Here is an 18745-nt window from a genome sequence, read left to right as displayed (position 1 = left end):
TGTCGTGCGGTCGGTCTGACTGCATTGGACTGAGTGAAGACCACAACACTTCGAGAGCCAAGCTTTTTGTGTGTGGCATAATTTGAACTAGCGATAGCGTGTAAAGTTTTTCTTGTCGACAAGAGGTTATTGCCGTCGGTCTCGCGGTATTGGCAGTGACTGTTAGTAGTCCTTGTCGCTCACTTGGTCGTTCTTCTGATGTGCATGTGTGTGTGCGCGCGCGTGCTCTCGTCCTTGTGTATTTACTAGCATGATTGATTGATTGCCTGCTTGCCGTGGAACTTATTCGGATAATATTCCGATATTGCCCGAAAAGGTTGGTCGTTACGTTATCTGTTGTAAAAAAAAATCACGAAAAAAAACCCACCCGAACAAAAACAAACAAAAACGTATGTGCAGTTGTTGTAGGTACAGTACCATGTGTACATAATCGAGTAAATCAGATTAAAGTTGAGGTGTCCGACAGAGAAAATGAAGTGTCATAAATTCACATTGAAAATTACATTTGCCTGCATGATTTGGGTTGATGAGCAATGAAAGGTTGTCAAACAGGAAGGGGGATGCGAAGGCACATATTGAGATGCATTTCATTTCGTGACATCTATGATACTTCTGTGCTTTTCAGCTCGTTTTCCAAGCGTCCTAAGCGTCCGTCGTTAAAGCAGTAGTGTCGACCTTCGTATTGGTCAAAATATCTTTTCTGTGTGGTTCTTTTATGCTTTTCAGTTTGTTTTCCAAGCATCGTAACTTGCCCGCCGTTAACCTCTGTGCCTGTCAAAATATCTTCTGCGTGATTCGTATTATGCTTGTCAGCTTACATTTTATGCGTTAACCGTTAAAACAGTAGAGTAGACCTCTCTATGAAGAGTTATGCTAGTTTGTACATAACATGCTCTGTTCGACTGCCAGTTTCATTTACCTTGGATTGATCACACCGCATTAAGAGTGAGTCATTTCATCATTAATACAGCGCAGGCCGCTTAGCCGAAGGTTGAATGACCAGAGTACACTGAAATCTTTGCCAGACCTTGTACATACTCAACGTTGCGTGCAGTTCCGGCTCAAGGACTACATGCAGGGAAACAGACTTCATAGGCTTGTCGTCTGCAGCAGTAAGCATGCAAGTCGTTCTTCCACACATACTTTCCTTCTTGTGGAAACCAGCATTCAAACCATCATAAAACCGTCGAGGTTTTCACAAGGGCTGAGAGTGTGGACACTTCTGAGTGGAAGGGTAATCTTATCCCATGTAATATCCTGGCCCCATATAAGATGGTGGGCCGAAGCGTTTTCATGGACAGTGATGATTCCCTCATCAAGTCGCCCTAGTAGACTGTGGGCAGCCTGTCAACAATTGTTCGCCTCTCTCGTTTATTCGCCTCCGCCCACCCACCCCCCTCTCCACACACACACACACACGCACACGCACACACACACACACACACAGAGTCTTCCTGCAAGTTCTGCTGTAGGGTTTTATTGTACACAAATAAATGGTTCTTTTACGGGTGAAATTTTAGATTACCTCTTTTGTTTCTCTTTTTTTTTTTTTTTTTAGTATACCAGTGCATTTAATTTGATACAAGATTAGATTCTCAAAAAGCTGGTTAAAATTTCCAAGAGATAACGGACTTGGTCTTTTTACAACATGACAGGAGATATGCCGGTCACACTACACTCCCTGTTTAGATCGTAAGTTGAGTTTTCCCCTGCTACATGTATCTGCGACATTGATACAAGAGCTATATGACAAATTAAAATAGCGCTCACACTATTTTGGCGAAACAATCTCACGAGCGTGTCAATCTCATTTGCCGAGTCAGCGAGACAGATTGTTTGGTAATAGATGTGACACACTGGTAATGTTACTACAGTATAATTATTTTGACGCCAGTTTCTGGTGTTTGGTTCGATACCGCAGAAAGGACTACAGGGTGGTGCCATAAGTGATGCATATCGGAAGACGTAAATGTAAAGCGGTTCATTTGGATCGCCCAAAAGAAAAATCGAAAAATAATAATATACTTGCTTTAGGCCTTTGGACTTTTGGTATTTAGTTGTGTGTCCTTTGCTCCTTATAACTGACTATAGTTTGCAAGAAAGCGTACACAAAGTCTTCAATAAGTGGAATTGCAAAGCTACCAAGTGACGACTGACAGCTACATCTAGACTTGTGTTTGACTAATTGTTGCTGGAAATAAGCTGCAGTTGAATTTGAAGGTAAAACCATATATTTTCAATAATATTTAAGTTGTCGGGACTGGGATGGTAAAACAATACCCTTTCTTTGTTTATCTGTCTTCTTGTCAGGGCTGTGTAGTCTTCTTGCACATGGAAGTGACCAAAGCAGATTTGAACAAACAGTCCTCGTTTTCGAATGTTTTAAGTAGCACACGAAAAATCTGCTGTTCTTGTATTTAACGATCACGTTTCCATTCAATACATTCAAACGACCGACTCAAAAACGGGTCAAACAGCCCGAAATCATAAACGACACTCTGCTTCGACGAACGAAAATTGACGCTCTCACTGACACTTTCGATCTACATCTTGGGTTGTAATTCAATCTTTAGCGGAACCCAAGCCGTTTGAAGTGTTACAAAATATTCTCTTGGTTTCTCTCACACTTCGTTGCTATTCATAATTGAGATTATCATTATTTAACTTGTCTCTCCCGTACATTAAGATGTTTTCACATAAAATTGTTCCTGGTCATGTTCATAATTCCACAAGCACGCAACAAATTTATTTACAGAGGGCTTATAACCTTCTCGGATGAAAAGGTCACATCATGTACTGTCACCATGATAAATGTTGTGACGTTTCGTTGTTTAGTTCCCACGAAGCAAAGTTTCAGTTTGTAGTTCCGACGAATCCAAATTTCAGTTTGTTGTTTGTCGACCTCGAGTATGCATCACTTTTGTCACCCCTCTGTATATAATGTTTCCGCCATGTGACAGCACGGCACAGCTGACGCTTTTTTTTTTTTACACGAACTGCACGTCAACACAGAACAACAATAAGTCGATAGTGGGGATGCAAATGAAGTGTCGGCTTCTCTTGCGCGGTTCTGTTTCAGTCGATGCTGCGTTTACCGTTTCACTGCTATAATTATACGCTTCAGATTATGCCACACGACGTTTATATATGATATAGATACAGACACACCAGATAGGATTGTACCCGGAAGACATCAACATAAACAACTGCTATGCGAATCGAGTATGATGTGTAATGAAAGATATGTCGAACTTGAGACCTTGCTGCTTTTATGGGCAGATATGTTAGAAACGACCAATGCAATCTATAGTGGTGTGAGTGAGCTGTATACAATATATTGGGCATTGGATGCAGAGTCGGGAAGTGAAGGAGCTGAAGGCATAATACCAACCTCAGAGAGTTACCGATAAAACGTAATTGGGATGTATTAATGAAATGTATGTTGTCGTTACGAGCATAGGTAAAGAAGTTATGCTGCTCCAGGAGAAGTGTTACAAAGTGGACCTCCTCGTCAAAGAACGGTGTCACAAGGCTTGTTGTGTTTGCCATAAGAAATCACCCAACACTTAATTGCGGGAGTGAACATGCCCTTCTTTTTGATCCTGAATCACAGTTTTGGGGTTTTAAGCCCCACGTGTGGTGATGCTGTTGAGCCCTGACCTTGTCGCCCTAGCTGCAGAAAACAAGCATGAGGAAACGAGATCACAATTCAACAGGCAGTAGCACTCAACTGAATGAATAACTTCATCAGGAGTATGGGGAACGTTGAATGGCAATAAGACAGAAATTGTCAAAGTGTTGTTATTTTGTTTGTTTTTTGTTTTGTTTTCTCTCTGAGAGACTTGCTGTCCTTACTGAATTTCGCAAGACAATTCAAAGTTCTATCCTTGGAATGGCGGGCAACGACGGAAACGCGCCATATCTAGTCTCACTGACTTACGGATAGATTACGAAGTATGGTGACTGAGTTAACATCGTTGACGTGCGTTTCTCTGGCTGTTGTTTCAGGAGCAGCTGAAGGAGAAGAACAAGTCTGCCACGCCCCCGAGTGACGAAAAGGACGATGACGTGTCCACCACACCCCCCAACTTCCCACCCCCCATGAAGCAGCGCAACCGTCGTGGGGCCGTCAGTGCCGAGGTGTACAAGGAGGAGGATGCGGCGCAGTACATCAAAAAGGTGAGACACAACGCAGCGGATCCTTCTTTCACACGGATTGACATTTAAAGGCACAGTCCTCCTCGTGAAAATAGTTGTGTTTACTGTCAGTTCTGGACAGGATTTTACATGGGCTAAGAGTATCTCTCCCCCTTGACACACCAACAATCAACCCTGACTGCTTTCTGTGCAGAGTGGGATTTCTTTGGTTGTTGATGAATGAATTTTTTGAAAGTCCTTAGTTGGTTTTTAAGAATTGATTCCCCCCAACAAAATATCCCACGACACAGAAAGCCCCCAAGCTAGTGATTCTTGGTATGCGTCCAAGCCATCTATATATATACTAGAGGAATACCCGGCTTTGCCGGGGTGAATCGCGAGACAGAGACAGACAGCGTGGCGGTTCACCACAATCACCTTTGAAGGCGAAGTCCTGTCAAACGGGATTGAGAATTTTAGAGCTTATTTCTTAGCCCTATATTATCTGTTGTGGCTTCTCAAATGCCAGAACATACAGACAGACAAAAGCCGCTAGACCCCATCACAAACAGAACTCTATAATCCACAGGTGTTGCCCACACACACACACAAACACACACACACACACAGAGAAGCCGTATATATATATGTATATCTATATCTATAAATATATAGAGATAGGTGAGAGTGTATTTTTCGCGTGGCTATAAATTGATTCGACCTTTTCACTTTGACAGTAAGAACAACTTACGGGTGCAAGGGAAGCGTTCTGGACAGCGCAGTGACATTCTAAAAATAGTAACGTAGAAACGGGAATATGGATTGAAGCCACACGAAGGAAGGGAGATAAACGCAAAACACTGGAGAAGATAAGGAAGAGTTACTGGGAATGGTGAAATGAACAGAAAAACCAAAATCGGTTCAGCGCTGCGCGCTGAGAGCACTTGTTGAAATATCTCATCGATGATATTGTGTCCGGGGTGTAGCTGAATACGGTGTCCAAATTTGAAAAGGATCCACCGAGAACTTTGGCTTTGGTGTGTCGGTATGGGGGCCGGGGTAGCTCAGGTGGAACCAAAATCGGTTCAGCGCTGCGCGCTGAGAGCACGTGTTGAAATATCTCATCGATGAGGTTGTGTCCGGGGTCTCTCTGAATAAGCCCACCAAATTTGAAGCAGATCCATCGAGAACTTTGGCCGTGCATCGCGCACAGACAGACACACAGACACACACACAGACACTAGTCGTACATATATATATCAATCAATCAATCATTCAATGAGTCTTATATCGCGCATATTCCGTGGGTACAGTTCTAGGCGCTCTGCAGTGATGCCGTGTGAGATGAAATTTTATACGGCCAGTAGATTGCAGCCATTTCGGCGCATATTTACCTTTCATGGCCTATTATCTATATATATATACGACTTGTGTCTGTGTGTGTGTGTCTGTGTATCTGTGTATTTGTGTATTCGCCATGCACGGCCAAAGTTCTCGATGGATCTGCTTCAAATTTGGTGGGCATATTCAGGTTGACCCGGTACAGGACACAAACTGGTCGATATTTCAACACGTGCTCTCAGCGCGCAGCGCTGAACCGATTTTGGTTCCACCTCAGCTACCCGGGCCCCCATACCGACACACCATAGCCGCTACACCACATCACAACGCCAAAGTTCTCGGTGGATCTTTTTCAAATTTGGACACCGTATTCAGCTACACCCCGGACACAATATCATCGATGAGATATTTCAACACGTGCTCTCAGCGCGCAGCGCTGAACTGATTTTGGTTTTTGTGTTCATTTCACCATTATAAGTAACTCTTCCTTATCTTCTCCAGTGTTTGGCGTTTATCTCCCTTCCTTCGTGTGGCTTTCCCGTTTGTAAGTTACTATTACTATTTTTAGAATGTCACTGCGCTGTCCACTGCGCTGTCCACAACGCTTCCCTTGCACCCGTAAGTTGTTCTTACTGTCAAAGTGAAAAGGTCGAATCAATTTATAGCCACGCGAAAAATACACTCTCACCTATCTCTATATATTTATAGATACAGATATGCATATATATATACGGCTTCTCTGTGTGTGTGTGTGTTTGTGTGTGTGTGTGGGCAAAAACCTGTGTATTGTAGAGTTCTGTTTGTGATGTGGTCTAGCGGCTTTTGTCTGTCTGTATGTTCTGGCATGTGAGAAGCCACAGCAGATAATATAGGGCTAAGAAATAAGCTCTAAAATTCTCAATCCCGTTTGACAGGACTTCGCCTTCAAAGGTGATTGTGGTGAACCGCCACGCTGTCTGTCTCTGTCTCGCGCCGTTCACCCCAAATTCCCGTTTCTGAGTTACTATTTTTAGAATGTCACTGCGCTGTCCAGAACGCTTCCCTTGCACCCGTAAGTTGTTCTTACTGTCAAAGTGAAAAGGTCGAATCAATTTATAGCCACGCGAAAAATACACTCTCACCTATCTCTATATATTTATAGATATAGATATACATATTTATATATACGGCTTCTCTGTGTGTGTGTTTGTGTGTGTGTGTGTGGGCAAAACCCTGTGGATTGTAGAGTTCTGTTTGTGATGGGGTCTAGCGGCTTTTGTCTGTCTGTATGTTCTGGCATTTGAGAAGCCACAACAGATAATATAGGGCTAAGAAATAAGCTCTAAAATTCTCAATCCCGTTTGACAGGACTTCGCCTGCAGAGGTGATTGTGATGAACCGCCACGCTGTCTGTCTCTGTCTCGCGATTCACCCCGGCGAAGCCGGGTATTCCTCTAGTTCCATATATATATAGATACGACTTGTGTCTGTTCGCGATGCGCGGCCAAGGTTCTCGATGGATCTGTTTCAAATTTGGCGGGCATATTCAGGTACACCCGGGACAGGACACAACCTGGTCGATATTTCAACACGTGCTCTCAGCGCGCAGCGCTGAACCGATTTTGGTTTTTCTCTGGATCCATTCCCAGTAACTCTTCCTTATCTTCTCCAGTGTTTTCAGCGTTTATCTGCCTTCCTTCGTGTGGCGTCAATCCATATTCCCGTTACTACGTTACTATTTTTAGAATGTCACGATTGCACCCGTAAGTTGTCCTTACTGTAAAAGTGAAAAGGTCGAATCAATTTATAGCCACGCGAAAAATACACTGTCATCTATCTCTATATATTTATAGATATAGATATACATATATATATACGGCTTCTCTGTGTGTGTGTGTGTTTGTGTGTGTGTGTGGGCAACACCTGTGGATTGTAGAGTTCTGTTTGTGATGTGGTCTAGCGGCTTTGGTGTGTCTGTATGTCATGTCAATGAATGTCGTGTTCTGTCACGTGCATGTCATGTCACACTCAGCACGAGTAATTCACTGCAGTTGCTGGCCCGTAGAGTGCGTTCTTTCACAAGCAAACATGCTGATTACATAGCGACTGCTTTAACGCACCTCGAGCTTACATAGCCAAGTCAGTGCTCAAATAGCGATTTTCTCCCGAATTCCTGAGGGTAAAGGGGGACAATCACATTTTCGTTGTGTCTTAAACACACGACACAGCTCCCTCTGCTCTTGGCGTGGGTCCAGAAAGGGGGCTAGCTGCCCTTGGTGGCGTTCCCACTCGCCCTGCAGGAGTCCTCGTGTTTCTCGGGAGAGAAGTGAAAGTCGCTAGAGGGGTGAGCTTCAGCTCACTCTTTGTCTAGGGACGCTTTTGTCACCCTGCTTTTATCCTGCCTTTTTAACCCTGAGCTGTTTGGCTTGTTTTTTCTTGGTGACCGTACCGTACCTTGTAAGTGATGAGCCAAGTTGCTAAACACAAACTGCCAAACACCACCTTTGCTGATAGGCGGGAAACGTTCATCTGGGTAGATAACTACCTTCCAACGGACACCACTGCTCTGAGGGAGCAAGATTGGTCCCTTAATATGGACCAAACAGCAAGCGGTTCTGACCGCGCCCCAGATATTCCCATGGAATCACTGAATGAGACTGACCGGGCCAGCCGGACTGGTCAGTCCCCAAAATCCAAACAGCTTAATAAAGCAATCACCAATGAGAAAACCAGCATATCTTCTCCTTTCAAGAGAAAGAGATTGCGGGAGGACGACCCTGAGGGGGGGCAGAGCTCTCCGGAATCTCTTCTCTTCCGGGATAGCCCCCCACGCTCTCAGATTACTGATAATTTTGAGGAAGACTTCACCGAAGTCAATCGTAAGAAGCCCAAAAAGAAAAAGAAGCAAAAGGTCCTCTGCGAGGGTCCCCCTCTTCAGGGAAACACAGGTATTTCCCATGCAACATCTGCCCGGGGGGTCGACACCTCCCAACCCCTAACTGAATCACAAGAAAACCAGACAACTCAACAGCCACTACCACCTGCCAATACACACACACACACAAAACAAAGACCCCGAAGAAAACTTCTTTACCAACCCAAGCAACCTCCTCCCTCCTTCTTAGAGTTCCCCGTGGTGGTGCAGGACCTGAAGGAGGGCCCTGCAACATTGCAGGGACTCGGCCTCAGGAGGAAAAAAACTTTTGACCTTGCCATCGGCGAGGTCAAAGAAATACGCATGCTGGCAGCTGGGAGCGTCCTGGTAGGGTGCTCCTCAGCATCACAACAAAACAAGCTATTGAGGCTGGACTCGATCGGCGGCATCAAAGTGAAATGCCACCGTCCGGAGGTAACAACCGAAGGTGTCATTAAACGCATACCCACAATACATTCAGGAACAGACCTGTCTGAGATGGCAGTGGGCGTGCGCGTCCGGATGGAGGATGGGAGTCTTGTAGAAAAGGGCCCCTCCTCGGTTCGATCTTTTCGCCGTCTTCTCCTTAGGGATGGGAAACCGTCTCAGGCGGTCCGTGTCACGTTTACAACGGCAATTCTTCCAGACAGCGTCGTTCTGGAGAGTGAGGTGTACGGCGTCGAACCCTACACTCCTCCAGTGCGGCGCTGTACGAAGTGCCAGAGACTATCGCACCTAAAACAACAATGCAAATCAAAAGTGCAGATCTGCCCCCGATGTGGCTCCAAGGGCCACGACGGAGCGACGTGCACCAAGGCCAAACATTGCGTAAACTGCAAGGGCGAGCATTCCGCCGCTTATCTTGGATGCCCGGAAATGAGACTGAGGCTGCAGGCCAATAAGATCAGGTCGGCAGCATACATACCATATTCTGAGGCCCTGGATCGGGCGCGGCGCGAGCTCGCCAAACAACAAAATAAAACAGCGACTGCCCCAGCGGAAATGAGGGACTCCTTCTGGCGTCCCCCTCCGCAACCGATCCGGCGGACCTCAACCCCCCGGTCCGGGTACTCTTTGGCTGTCCAGAGACCCCCCCTGGGTGGGCAAGTAAATAAAATACAAGAAATCAAAAACAAAATGACCGAACATGACAATACACTCCTTCCAGTTCATGCGGACAGTTCTGCTGCAACCGCGAAGCACCAAACAACTTCGCAAAATCCAAATCCTGGCCCCCAGGCGCCCTGTAAGTCTCAGACGGCTCGGGCAGAGGCGCCGCTTCATGGGACCCCCGGGTTAAAGGCCTCCCTCCTACGCAAAGCCCAGAACAGGAAGGAGGACTCGAAAGAAGAGCAGCTCTTCGAGAGGTTGATGGGGAGAATGGAGGAGGGATTGGCCCAGAGATTCAGAGAATACAAACTTAAAACTGAACAGGAAATAAAGCAGCAGATGAGGGAGGAGCAGGAGAAGGCAGAGCTTGAGCTAGCCGACGCTGCACTAGATAAGCTAAAAACAGGAGAGCAATATGCAAATTTAAATGAACAACAAAGAGGCCTTCAAGGTTTCATCGAGCAGTGCCTCGGCTTCATGGTTAAGGCCAGACAGATGCAGAGTCCTCTCGACCTGATCGACTCCCTCTCAGCTACATACACACAACTCTCCAACACCAAGGTTGAACGCTTCATTCCGGGCGGCGCCACTCTGGCGCTGGGCGCCCTTGCTGGTGCCAAGCAGTTGTCCGTGACGGATATGAAAGCTGTCAAAACCACTTTTTAACCTATTTTAAATCTGCCCTTTAACTTACCTTCTTTGTGCGTGTTAAAATGGCTGAACAAGGTGAAAGCGGTCACGGATTTATCATATTACAGTGGAACTGTCGCTCTATCAACTCTAACTTCTCTCAGCTATATAATTATATATCAAATCACTCTGCTGACATCTTAGTTATCCAGTCAATCAAGAGAAAACGCTCCCTACTGCCTTCTATAGATGGTTTTGACTTCCCTCCCATAGTAGAGCAAAAGGGCTCAGGGCAACTCATTCAAACAGCTATTTATCTAAAGTCTTCCTTAAATTACAAACCCTTTGCACCTCTCATCCCTAGTTCAGAAAATCTCAGTACATGTGCTGTTGAAATTGAAATAAAAGGATCCAAAAACCTCAACATAGTTAACATATATTACCCCCACGGGTGTAATAAAAAAGGAACTACCGACTGGCTAAAATCCCTGGATCATGGCAGGGCACACTGGTGCGTGATGGGTGATTTTAATAATCACCACCCTCTGTGGGACTCTGCTAACCCTAGATACAAACATGCCAATAGCAACCTTGCTGACGTCATTTTGGAAACTGACTTTTGTATACTAAACGATGGCTCGGCAACCAGACTTCCAGACAGAGCTGACCATTCCCCGTCAGCAATCGATCTCTCCCTTTGCTCAAATGCCATAGTCACTGACATCGACTGGAACGTTTTCCCGGACGCCCTCGGCTCCGATCACTTACCCATTGTTCTTACCTTCCGCCACTTCGCCCCTAATCGCAATAACTCGGAGGTCAGAAAAAAGTACAATTACAAACAGGCAAATTGGGACAGCTTCCGTGCGGAGCTCGAGGGTGTCAGGGAGGAAACTCTCCTTACGGATGACATCGAAGCCTCTTACAATAACATACGTCAATGTATACTCACTGCTGCCAATAATCACATTCCGCTTAAATCAGTAAATCCTAACTGTAAGGCCAAAAGGAATGAGTGGTGGAATGCAGACTGTGATGAAGCCTTGGCAAACAAGCGATATCACATTAGGACATATCTCAGGCACTGCTCAGACGCTAACTTCACGAATATGAAGTCAGCTGAAATACAATTTAACCAGATCACCGCTGAGGCTAAACTTCAAAACTGGGAAAACTTTGTCCACAAAGAAACTAAAGATTACAAAGACTGTGGCAAAATCTGGAAGAAAATCCGCAGATTTAAATGTAGATACAGAACTAAAGAAAAGCCACTACTATCGGGTGATAAAATGACCACAACTGACTCTGAAAAGGCAAACCTATTAGCAGATACTTTTGCCAAAAATAGTCAATCAAAATCCCTAGATACTGAACGACTCAATTATAGGTTAGATCAGGAGAAGGGTTTCACATACCCCCCAGATGACAACCAGTTGCCTATAAACTGCATGTTTAAGGCAAAAGAAGTCCAAAACGCCATCTCTTCTGTGAAAGACCCAAAAAAATCCACAGGTTTAGACCCAATATCATATCACATGATAAAACATCTACCACCTAACTTTGTTAAGTTGCTCACTCAGTTTTTCAACCTATGCTGGTTAAAGGATACTATCCCCGCAGCGTGGTCAGACTCACAAGTAGTAGCAGTATTGAAGAGCGGAAAACCGGGCAATCTACCTGGCAGTTACCGCCCCATATCACTAACCCCCCACCTCAGCAAGATCTTTGAGCGTGTGGTGAACCAGAGGCTGGAGTTCCACCTCAATAAACACAATATCATTCCTACATGCCAGGCAGGTTTTAGGCAAGGTCGTTCGTGTGCGGACCACATTGTGCACGTCACTGAAAAAATCAAAAAGACCTTGGCACATAGTAATAATTCTCTTCTTGGAACCTTCTTTGATATTAAATCTGCGTACGACAGCGTCTGGCATGCTCGTCTACTCCTAAAACTCGGCAGAATCGGTGTCTCTGGCCACATGTACCAATTCATCAAAAACTTCATCAGCAATCGCAAGATGTCTGTCCGAGTGGGCTCTTCGGTGTCCGAAACCCATGCGCTGGACATGGGGGTTCCCCAGGGCAGTATCATCGCGCCAAACTTATTCAGCATCATGCTCTATGACATTACTTCTGTTAAGGTTGACGGTGCCAGTGTACTTCTGTATGCGGACGACCTCGCCTTAATAGACACTAATAGACCACGCCATAACAGAGTTACCAACACTGTTGACTTATCTTCTTACCAAACTAAAATCGACAACCTCTGTCAATATATGTACACCAACGGCTTCCAACTAGCCTCAAATAAAACAGTCTTTCTTGTTGTCTCCCGTAGACAACTGTACAGGAACTGCAGTATAAAGATAGGTTGTGATATTATCAAACCGAGCTCAGAAGTTAAGTTCCTCGGCGTTATCATCGATACCCGACTTAACTGGACCAGTCATATCGAACATCTGATCAATAAGGCCAACAAGGATCTTTATATCATACGCTACCTGGCGTCCCAATCCTGGGCCAGAGGACGTAAGTGTGTCACGGAGGTAGTGCGGGCATTAATTCGCTCCCGCCTCCTTTACGGGTGCGAAGCTTATTTCGCGACGCGCCCGGCGCTCATGAAAAAACTGGCTATTATAGAGTGCAGGGCGCTCAAAATAGCTCTGGGACTCTCCCAACAAGCGAGTAAGAGTCGAGTCTACAGCGAGTGTGGGTGGCTGCCCCTTGTGGATGAGATAAAACTCCGTTCAGCTCAGTATGCTGTCAGAGCCCACGCGGTAGAGAACTCTGCCTGCGAGGTCCTGACTGACTTTTTTCCTCAGCACCAAAATTATGAGGCCAACACCAAACATAGCACTCAACTCTTGGCCAAAACGCTACCTTTATTCAACACAGTAAACCGCATTCTAGCCGATAGCGGGGTGAAGGTCAGTGAGCTGGCCAGGGTCCCCCCGCCCTCCTACCCGCCTTGGCTTGAGGAAACCCCTACTATCATATACGACAGTGAAGATAATACTACCAAAAAAGATAACCCCGTCTACCTAGCTACTGTTACAAAAGAAACCCTAAACTACAAATTCTCGGAGCATTTAAAAGTCTTTACTGACGGATCCAAATTTGCAGACGGCAGCGTTGGCTGCGCCTTTGTGATCCCAGATCTCAAAATCTCAAGGAAATATACTCTTAATAAAGACATCTCCATATTCTCAGCCGAGCTATTTGCCTTGCTCATGGCATGCACTTTTATAAATGACCTCCCAGTCACACCGCGTGCGGTAGTTTTCTGCTCTGACTCGCGCTCTTCATTACAAGCTCTGCATCGAAACACATCAAATCGGGCAGAGCTACAAAGAGAAATCCTCTTTATATGTCACCAGTTAATCTCATCCGGCACATCCGTATCATTTCTCTGGGTCCCCTCTCACGTAGGGGTCCGGGGAAATGAACTGGCGGATGTCGCTGCCAAAGAAGCGGCAGAATCTAGCCCAGCTAACACTAACATCGGCTACTCAGTAACCGAGTTCTACAGTAAAATCCGTAAACTCATTCGAAGTCAGTACGTAACATCTCTGTCCTATCAACCCATTGATATGAACGATCTACACCCCGATCTCCCAACAAACCTCCTCACTATCTTCAGACGCCTCCGTGCCGGCGGCTGCCGCTTCCATATCTTTAACAAGTCCTGCCATTGTGGAGAACCCTATTCATTTCAACACATTTTCGCTCCATGCGCTACAAATAGAATTACCTTTAAAACCTTATATGACCATATGCAGCTCCATGGTCTGAGTCCCCAGGATTATCTGCGCAGTAGCAGTTCTCTAGGCTGGTCACACAGCTTGCTGCTGTGCCGACTGGTCAGGGACTCGGACATGGGGCTGTGGGTATAACTAAGCCCAGATTATCACATCAGCGTGTTTCAGTTTGAGGTCGAGTGGCTCCCGCCATCCCTCCTGATTCCAGCGACTACCTTCTAGACAACATATCCTCACCCAAGGCCCATTAGTCGCCAAACTGTACATATTGTTTTTATTACCACGGCCTTCGTGGCTTACATCTTAATCCTTTTATTTGTAAAAAGTTTTGAGATTTATTGTTCGTGTTCCTCTTACTTGCTCATCTATTTGGTTTTATTGGTGATCCTGAAAGGTTCCACTTTTTAACTCGATTTGAAATAAAATAAAAATAATATTACAAGCCCGTTATTCAAGATATAGAATACAGACTTATAATTCTTACCAAGAAACATCTTAACTACTTTTCATTTTAACAAATTCCACAGAGCATTATCAACTCAACCCCACCCCCTGCCCTCCTCTCCTTATTTTTTGTTTCTTTCTTTCCTCTTTTTGAAAGCGGACAAACACTCAAGTCCTTAATGGCTCAAAACCGTAGGACTTTTAATATTAATTTTAACGTGTCTGTATGTTCAGGCCTTCCTTCGAGAAGCCATAACAGTTATTCTCAATCCCGTTTGAGTGGACTTCGCCTTCAAAGGTGATTGTGGTGTTTTGGCACTCGGTTACATTTGGCGTCGTCGACAGCGATGGGACTCGACATGAAATGTTCAGGCCACTGAATCATTTTCGTGCTATTCCCATTCCACCTGGGAGGGACCTAAGTTCATACAAAGGGGGTCGAGTGTGACAGGGAGACTACCGTAATAAGCTCTAAAATTCTCAATCCCGTTTGACAGGACTTCGCCTTCAAAGGTGATTGTGGTGAACCGCCACGCTGTCTGTCTCTGTCTCGCGATTCACCCCGGCTTGGGTATTCCTCTAGTATCTTTTATAGAGGCTTAGCTAGGTAAATCTGAAATGGTGAGCCGAATCGTTTACACGGAAAGGACTGTGCCTTTACAAAAATACGACAGCGATTACCCCCCCCCCCCCCTCCCCTCCCCCCCTCCCCCCCCCTCCCCTCCCCTCCCCCCTCTCCCCCCCCCCCAAGTCGACTTCACTAATATTTTGATAATATTTTGTCTGTGATACGTTCAGAGTGTGTTGAAACAAGTGTCAAAAAAAATAAAATCTATCGGGATAGACTTTATGATACAGAATTTTGAATAGGATGACATGTCAAGGATATATAAACGAGGGTTGGGTCATTAAATCTGGTATCTGACAGATCAGTTACAACCACAGGACCTATTCTGTAAGTGGTGTAAATCCTTGGTTTAGGTTTGTTGTAATGATGTGTTTCTATTTGAATTATTGTAACGTGTCTTTCTGATATGGCTGGAAATGGCGTAATTACATGACGTTTTCGTAGGCTAAAATTAGATAAGTTTCTCATTTCGCATGAACATATTTCCTGAAGCATCCGAGCGATTTTAACCCCAAAAACAAGTCGCGTAAGGCGAAAATACAATATTTAGTCAAGTAGCTGTCGAACTCACAGAATGAAACTGAACGCAACGCAACGCAGCAAGACCGTATACTCGTAGCATCGTCACTCCACCGCCCGTGGCAAAGGCAGTGCACGTGGAATTGACAAGAAGAGCGGGGTATTCGTTGCGCTAAGAAGGATAGCACGCTTTTCTGTACCTCTCTTTGTTTTAACTTTCTGAGCGTGTTTTTAATCCAAACATATCATATCTATATATTTTTGGAATCAGGAACCGACAAGGAATAAGATGAAAGTGTTTTTAAATTGATTTCGAAAAAAAAAAATTTGATAATAATTTTTATATATTTAATTTTCAGAGCTTGTTTTTAATCCAAATATAACATATTTATATGTTTTTGGAATCAGCAAATGATGGAGAATAAGATAAACGTAAATTTGGATCGTTTTATAAATTTGTATTTTTTTTTACAATTTTCCGATTTTTAATGACCAAAGTCATTAATTAATTTTTAAGCCACCAAGCTGAAATGCAATACCGAACCCCGGGCTTCGTCGAAGAGTACTTGACCAAACTTTCAACCAATTTGGTTGAAAAATGAGGGCGTGACAGTGCCGCCTCAACTTTCACGAAAAGCCGGATATGACGTCATCAAAGACATTTATCAAAAAAATGAAAAAAACGTTCGGGGATTTCATACCCAGGAACTCTCATGTCAAATTTCATAAAGATCGGTCCAGTAGTTTAGTCTGAATCGCTCTACACACACACAGAGACACACAGACACAAGCACATACACCACGACCCTCGTTTCGATTCCCCCTCGATGTTAAAATATTTAGTCAAAACTTGACTAAATATAATGACACAACGCAAAGCAGAGCACACACGATCACATATAAAAAAATAAAACAATTGACCGTGACAGCGTGACATGTGTTTCTTCCGTGCTTTTAACATTTCACGAAATGTCCCTGCCCTCTCAAATCAAGCTTATTTCTGGCCCACTCTCGTGAAATGTTAAAAGCACGGAAGAAACACATTACTGAGAATTAAACATTAATTTCACTTTGAGTTTGTTTTATGAACCTTTCAATTAAAACCAACAGCAATGGGTAGAATCAAGTTTCAGTGCATAGTCATAGATTTATAACACACCCTTGCAAACTTCCCACTGCTTAGTTGTGTGCTTGTATTTCCCTTGTTTCCTTTATACAGAAAAGGTCCATTTTGTTTTGTTTGTTGTTTTGTTTTATGTTTTCGTTTCTTTTCTTCTTATTTAATTTGTCTGACGAAGCTGTTTTTGTTGACAATGTCCACGGAGAAACGTTTTTGATGGAGCAACAAGTGCAGTAACCTTTGCGAACGTGTAGTCGTGCAAGCCTCTATTGTCTTTGCCGTTACTTCCCCTTTTGTGGAAAACGTGTGTTTAATTCAGATTGAACCGAGCGAGGGCAGCCGGTATTCAGCATGCATCTGAATTCAAATCATTGTGAAGTTTCTCGGTTAATCCGTCCGTTGATTGATGTGGTGCTGATGTGTTGTATGAACTCCACTTTGCCCACGCCACTCGTGTGTTCTCTGGATGACATATCTGAAAAGGGAATGGCGAAGGGAAACAACTGCTGCTGTCCCAGAAGGAAGAGGGCAGAAGACAGTTGTCCTGACGGAAAATATTGATCGATGGCATGAACTCTGTTCCTTTGGAGAAGAGGATCTCGAGGGAGCTTCTGTCGAATGGAAGACGTTTTCTATTTTTTTTCTTCTAAGACGCAACATTTTCGTCCGAAATAGGAAAAGTAATCATTGGAATTATGTAGAAAAGAAACACCACAGCAAACCACCACAGCAACACTTAACGTGGTTAATTTGTCCTATCTGTTGATGTGATATACATATAATTCAGAGTATATTCCATGTATCCATTTTAATCACAATATTGACAGAAATGGCATGTATTGTCATGAGCAAAATGATTATTCAAAAGAGCACTTATTCTTTTATGGACATAGACATGGACATAGATGAACGAAAAAAACTCTTATTATCTTTGCAAGAAATGTTTCTTTGATGACAGTTATATCTTTGACATTAATTGACCCCATCACCCTCTTTTTGATCACATTGAAGCTATTATTCTCAGCTTATGATCAACATTATGTTCATACGCTCTTTTGTAAATAAGGTCTTGTTCAGTTTGATATTGTTTTCAAAAAGGGAGGTTACTGAAGTCTTTGATGCAAGTTGAAAAACATTCTTGATTGTTTTTGCAATAACATCATTTCAATATCTTGTAATTATTACTTTTTGATACAGTCATGAACACTTGTATATAATTTCATCAGGCCCCCCCCCCCCCCCCCCCCCCCCCCCCCGCGTTTCTGATAGATTTGAGAATGTATAGTTGGTGGGAGCAAAATGAATTCCTCAGGAAGGAATAGAACCAGTTTTTGTCATAGACATTAGAGTGTACAGTAGAAGGTGTAATTAACGTCATCACTCTCCAGTTTACAGTAATTTGCCATACTGTCGTCAGATGAAACATCAAAAACTACAGCAGCAACAACTACAAGTACCGTTTTGTTATAACGCAGCTTATTGACCTTGGGAGAGGTTACACAAAACCATAAAGCGAACAGAATAGGTAGATACCTGTTCAGCTTACCCAGAAGACGACCTTTCCGCGAAGCATTCAAGGCAGCGTCCAATTGGTCCAGGAGACACATTTGTGTCGTTTCTCTCACCCGAGGGCAGGTCGGTCACAGGGACATGTGTTGTCCTGTAACGGATGTTGATGAAGTGCAAAATTGCATGGGGCCTTTCGCCAAAAAGGATGTTATTGATTTTTGATCCAGCAGGATTCTCGGAGCATCATTCTGCCAGACACGTGTCGTATTTCGGCCACTGTGGCTTAACACAGAAAACACCTACTTGACAACTTCTTTACCCCACTCCGCCCCTCCCCCTCCCCCTTCCAGTTTCCATTTTCTCATTTGTGCAAATGTAACTTTAATTGCCCTCCGGCAGACATGCCTGGTAATGTTTTGGAAAAGTCTTTGGAGGAATTGAGAGACGTCAACGTCACTACAGGAAATCAAAGGTTGAAAGGGTGCTTGGTTCCTCGGATCGATATATTGAGAGACCTGTTTTGGAAGAGGAAGAAGGTGTGGGGTGTTTGTGTCTGTGTGTGTGTGTGGGGGGGGGGGGGGGGGGGAGTGTGATTACGATTACTTTATTTCGAAAGTATAAATGTTTTACAGTTAGTCTAACATACGACAAGAAAG

At 44.3% G+C, this 18745-nt stretch overlaps 1 protein-coding gene across 6 annotated transcripts in view; it reads left to right on the top strand.

The window, feature by feature from the left end:
• LOC138955418 (cAMP-dependent protein kinase regulatory subunit) overlaps positions 1 to 18745 on the top strand; it is a 192903-nt gene that overhangs the window by 141834 nt on the left and 32324 nt on the right. For all 6 annotated transcript variants that reach the window (XM_070327040.1, XM_070327035.1, XM_070327060.1 and 3 more), the window contains exon 2: positions 4009 to 4179. In XM_070327040.1, the coding sequence (XP_070183141.1) occupies positions 4009 to 4179 (171 nt within the window). The remainder of the gene's footprint in view (positions 1 to 4008; positions 4180 to 18745) is intronic.

This window comes from Littorina saxatilis, linkage group LG2 (assembly GCF_037325665.1).
Source record: "Littorina saxatilis isolate snail1 linkage group LG2, US_GU_Lsax_2.0, whole genome shotgun sequence".
In the NCBI taxonomy this organism is placed as follows: domain Eukaryota; kingdom Metazoa; phylum Mollusca; class Gastropoda; order Littorinimorpha; family Littorinidae; genus Littorina; species Littorina saxatilis.
Note: the sequence above shows the minus strand (reverse complement) of the source record. Positions and strands in the feature narration are given on the sequence as shown.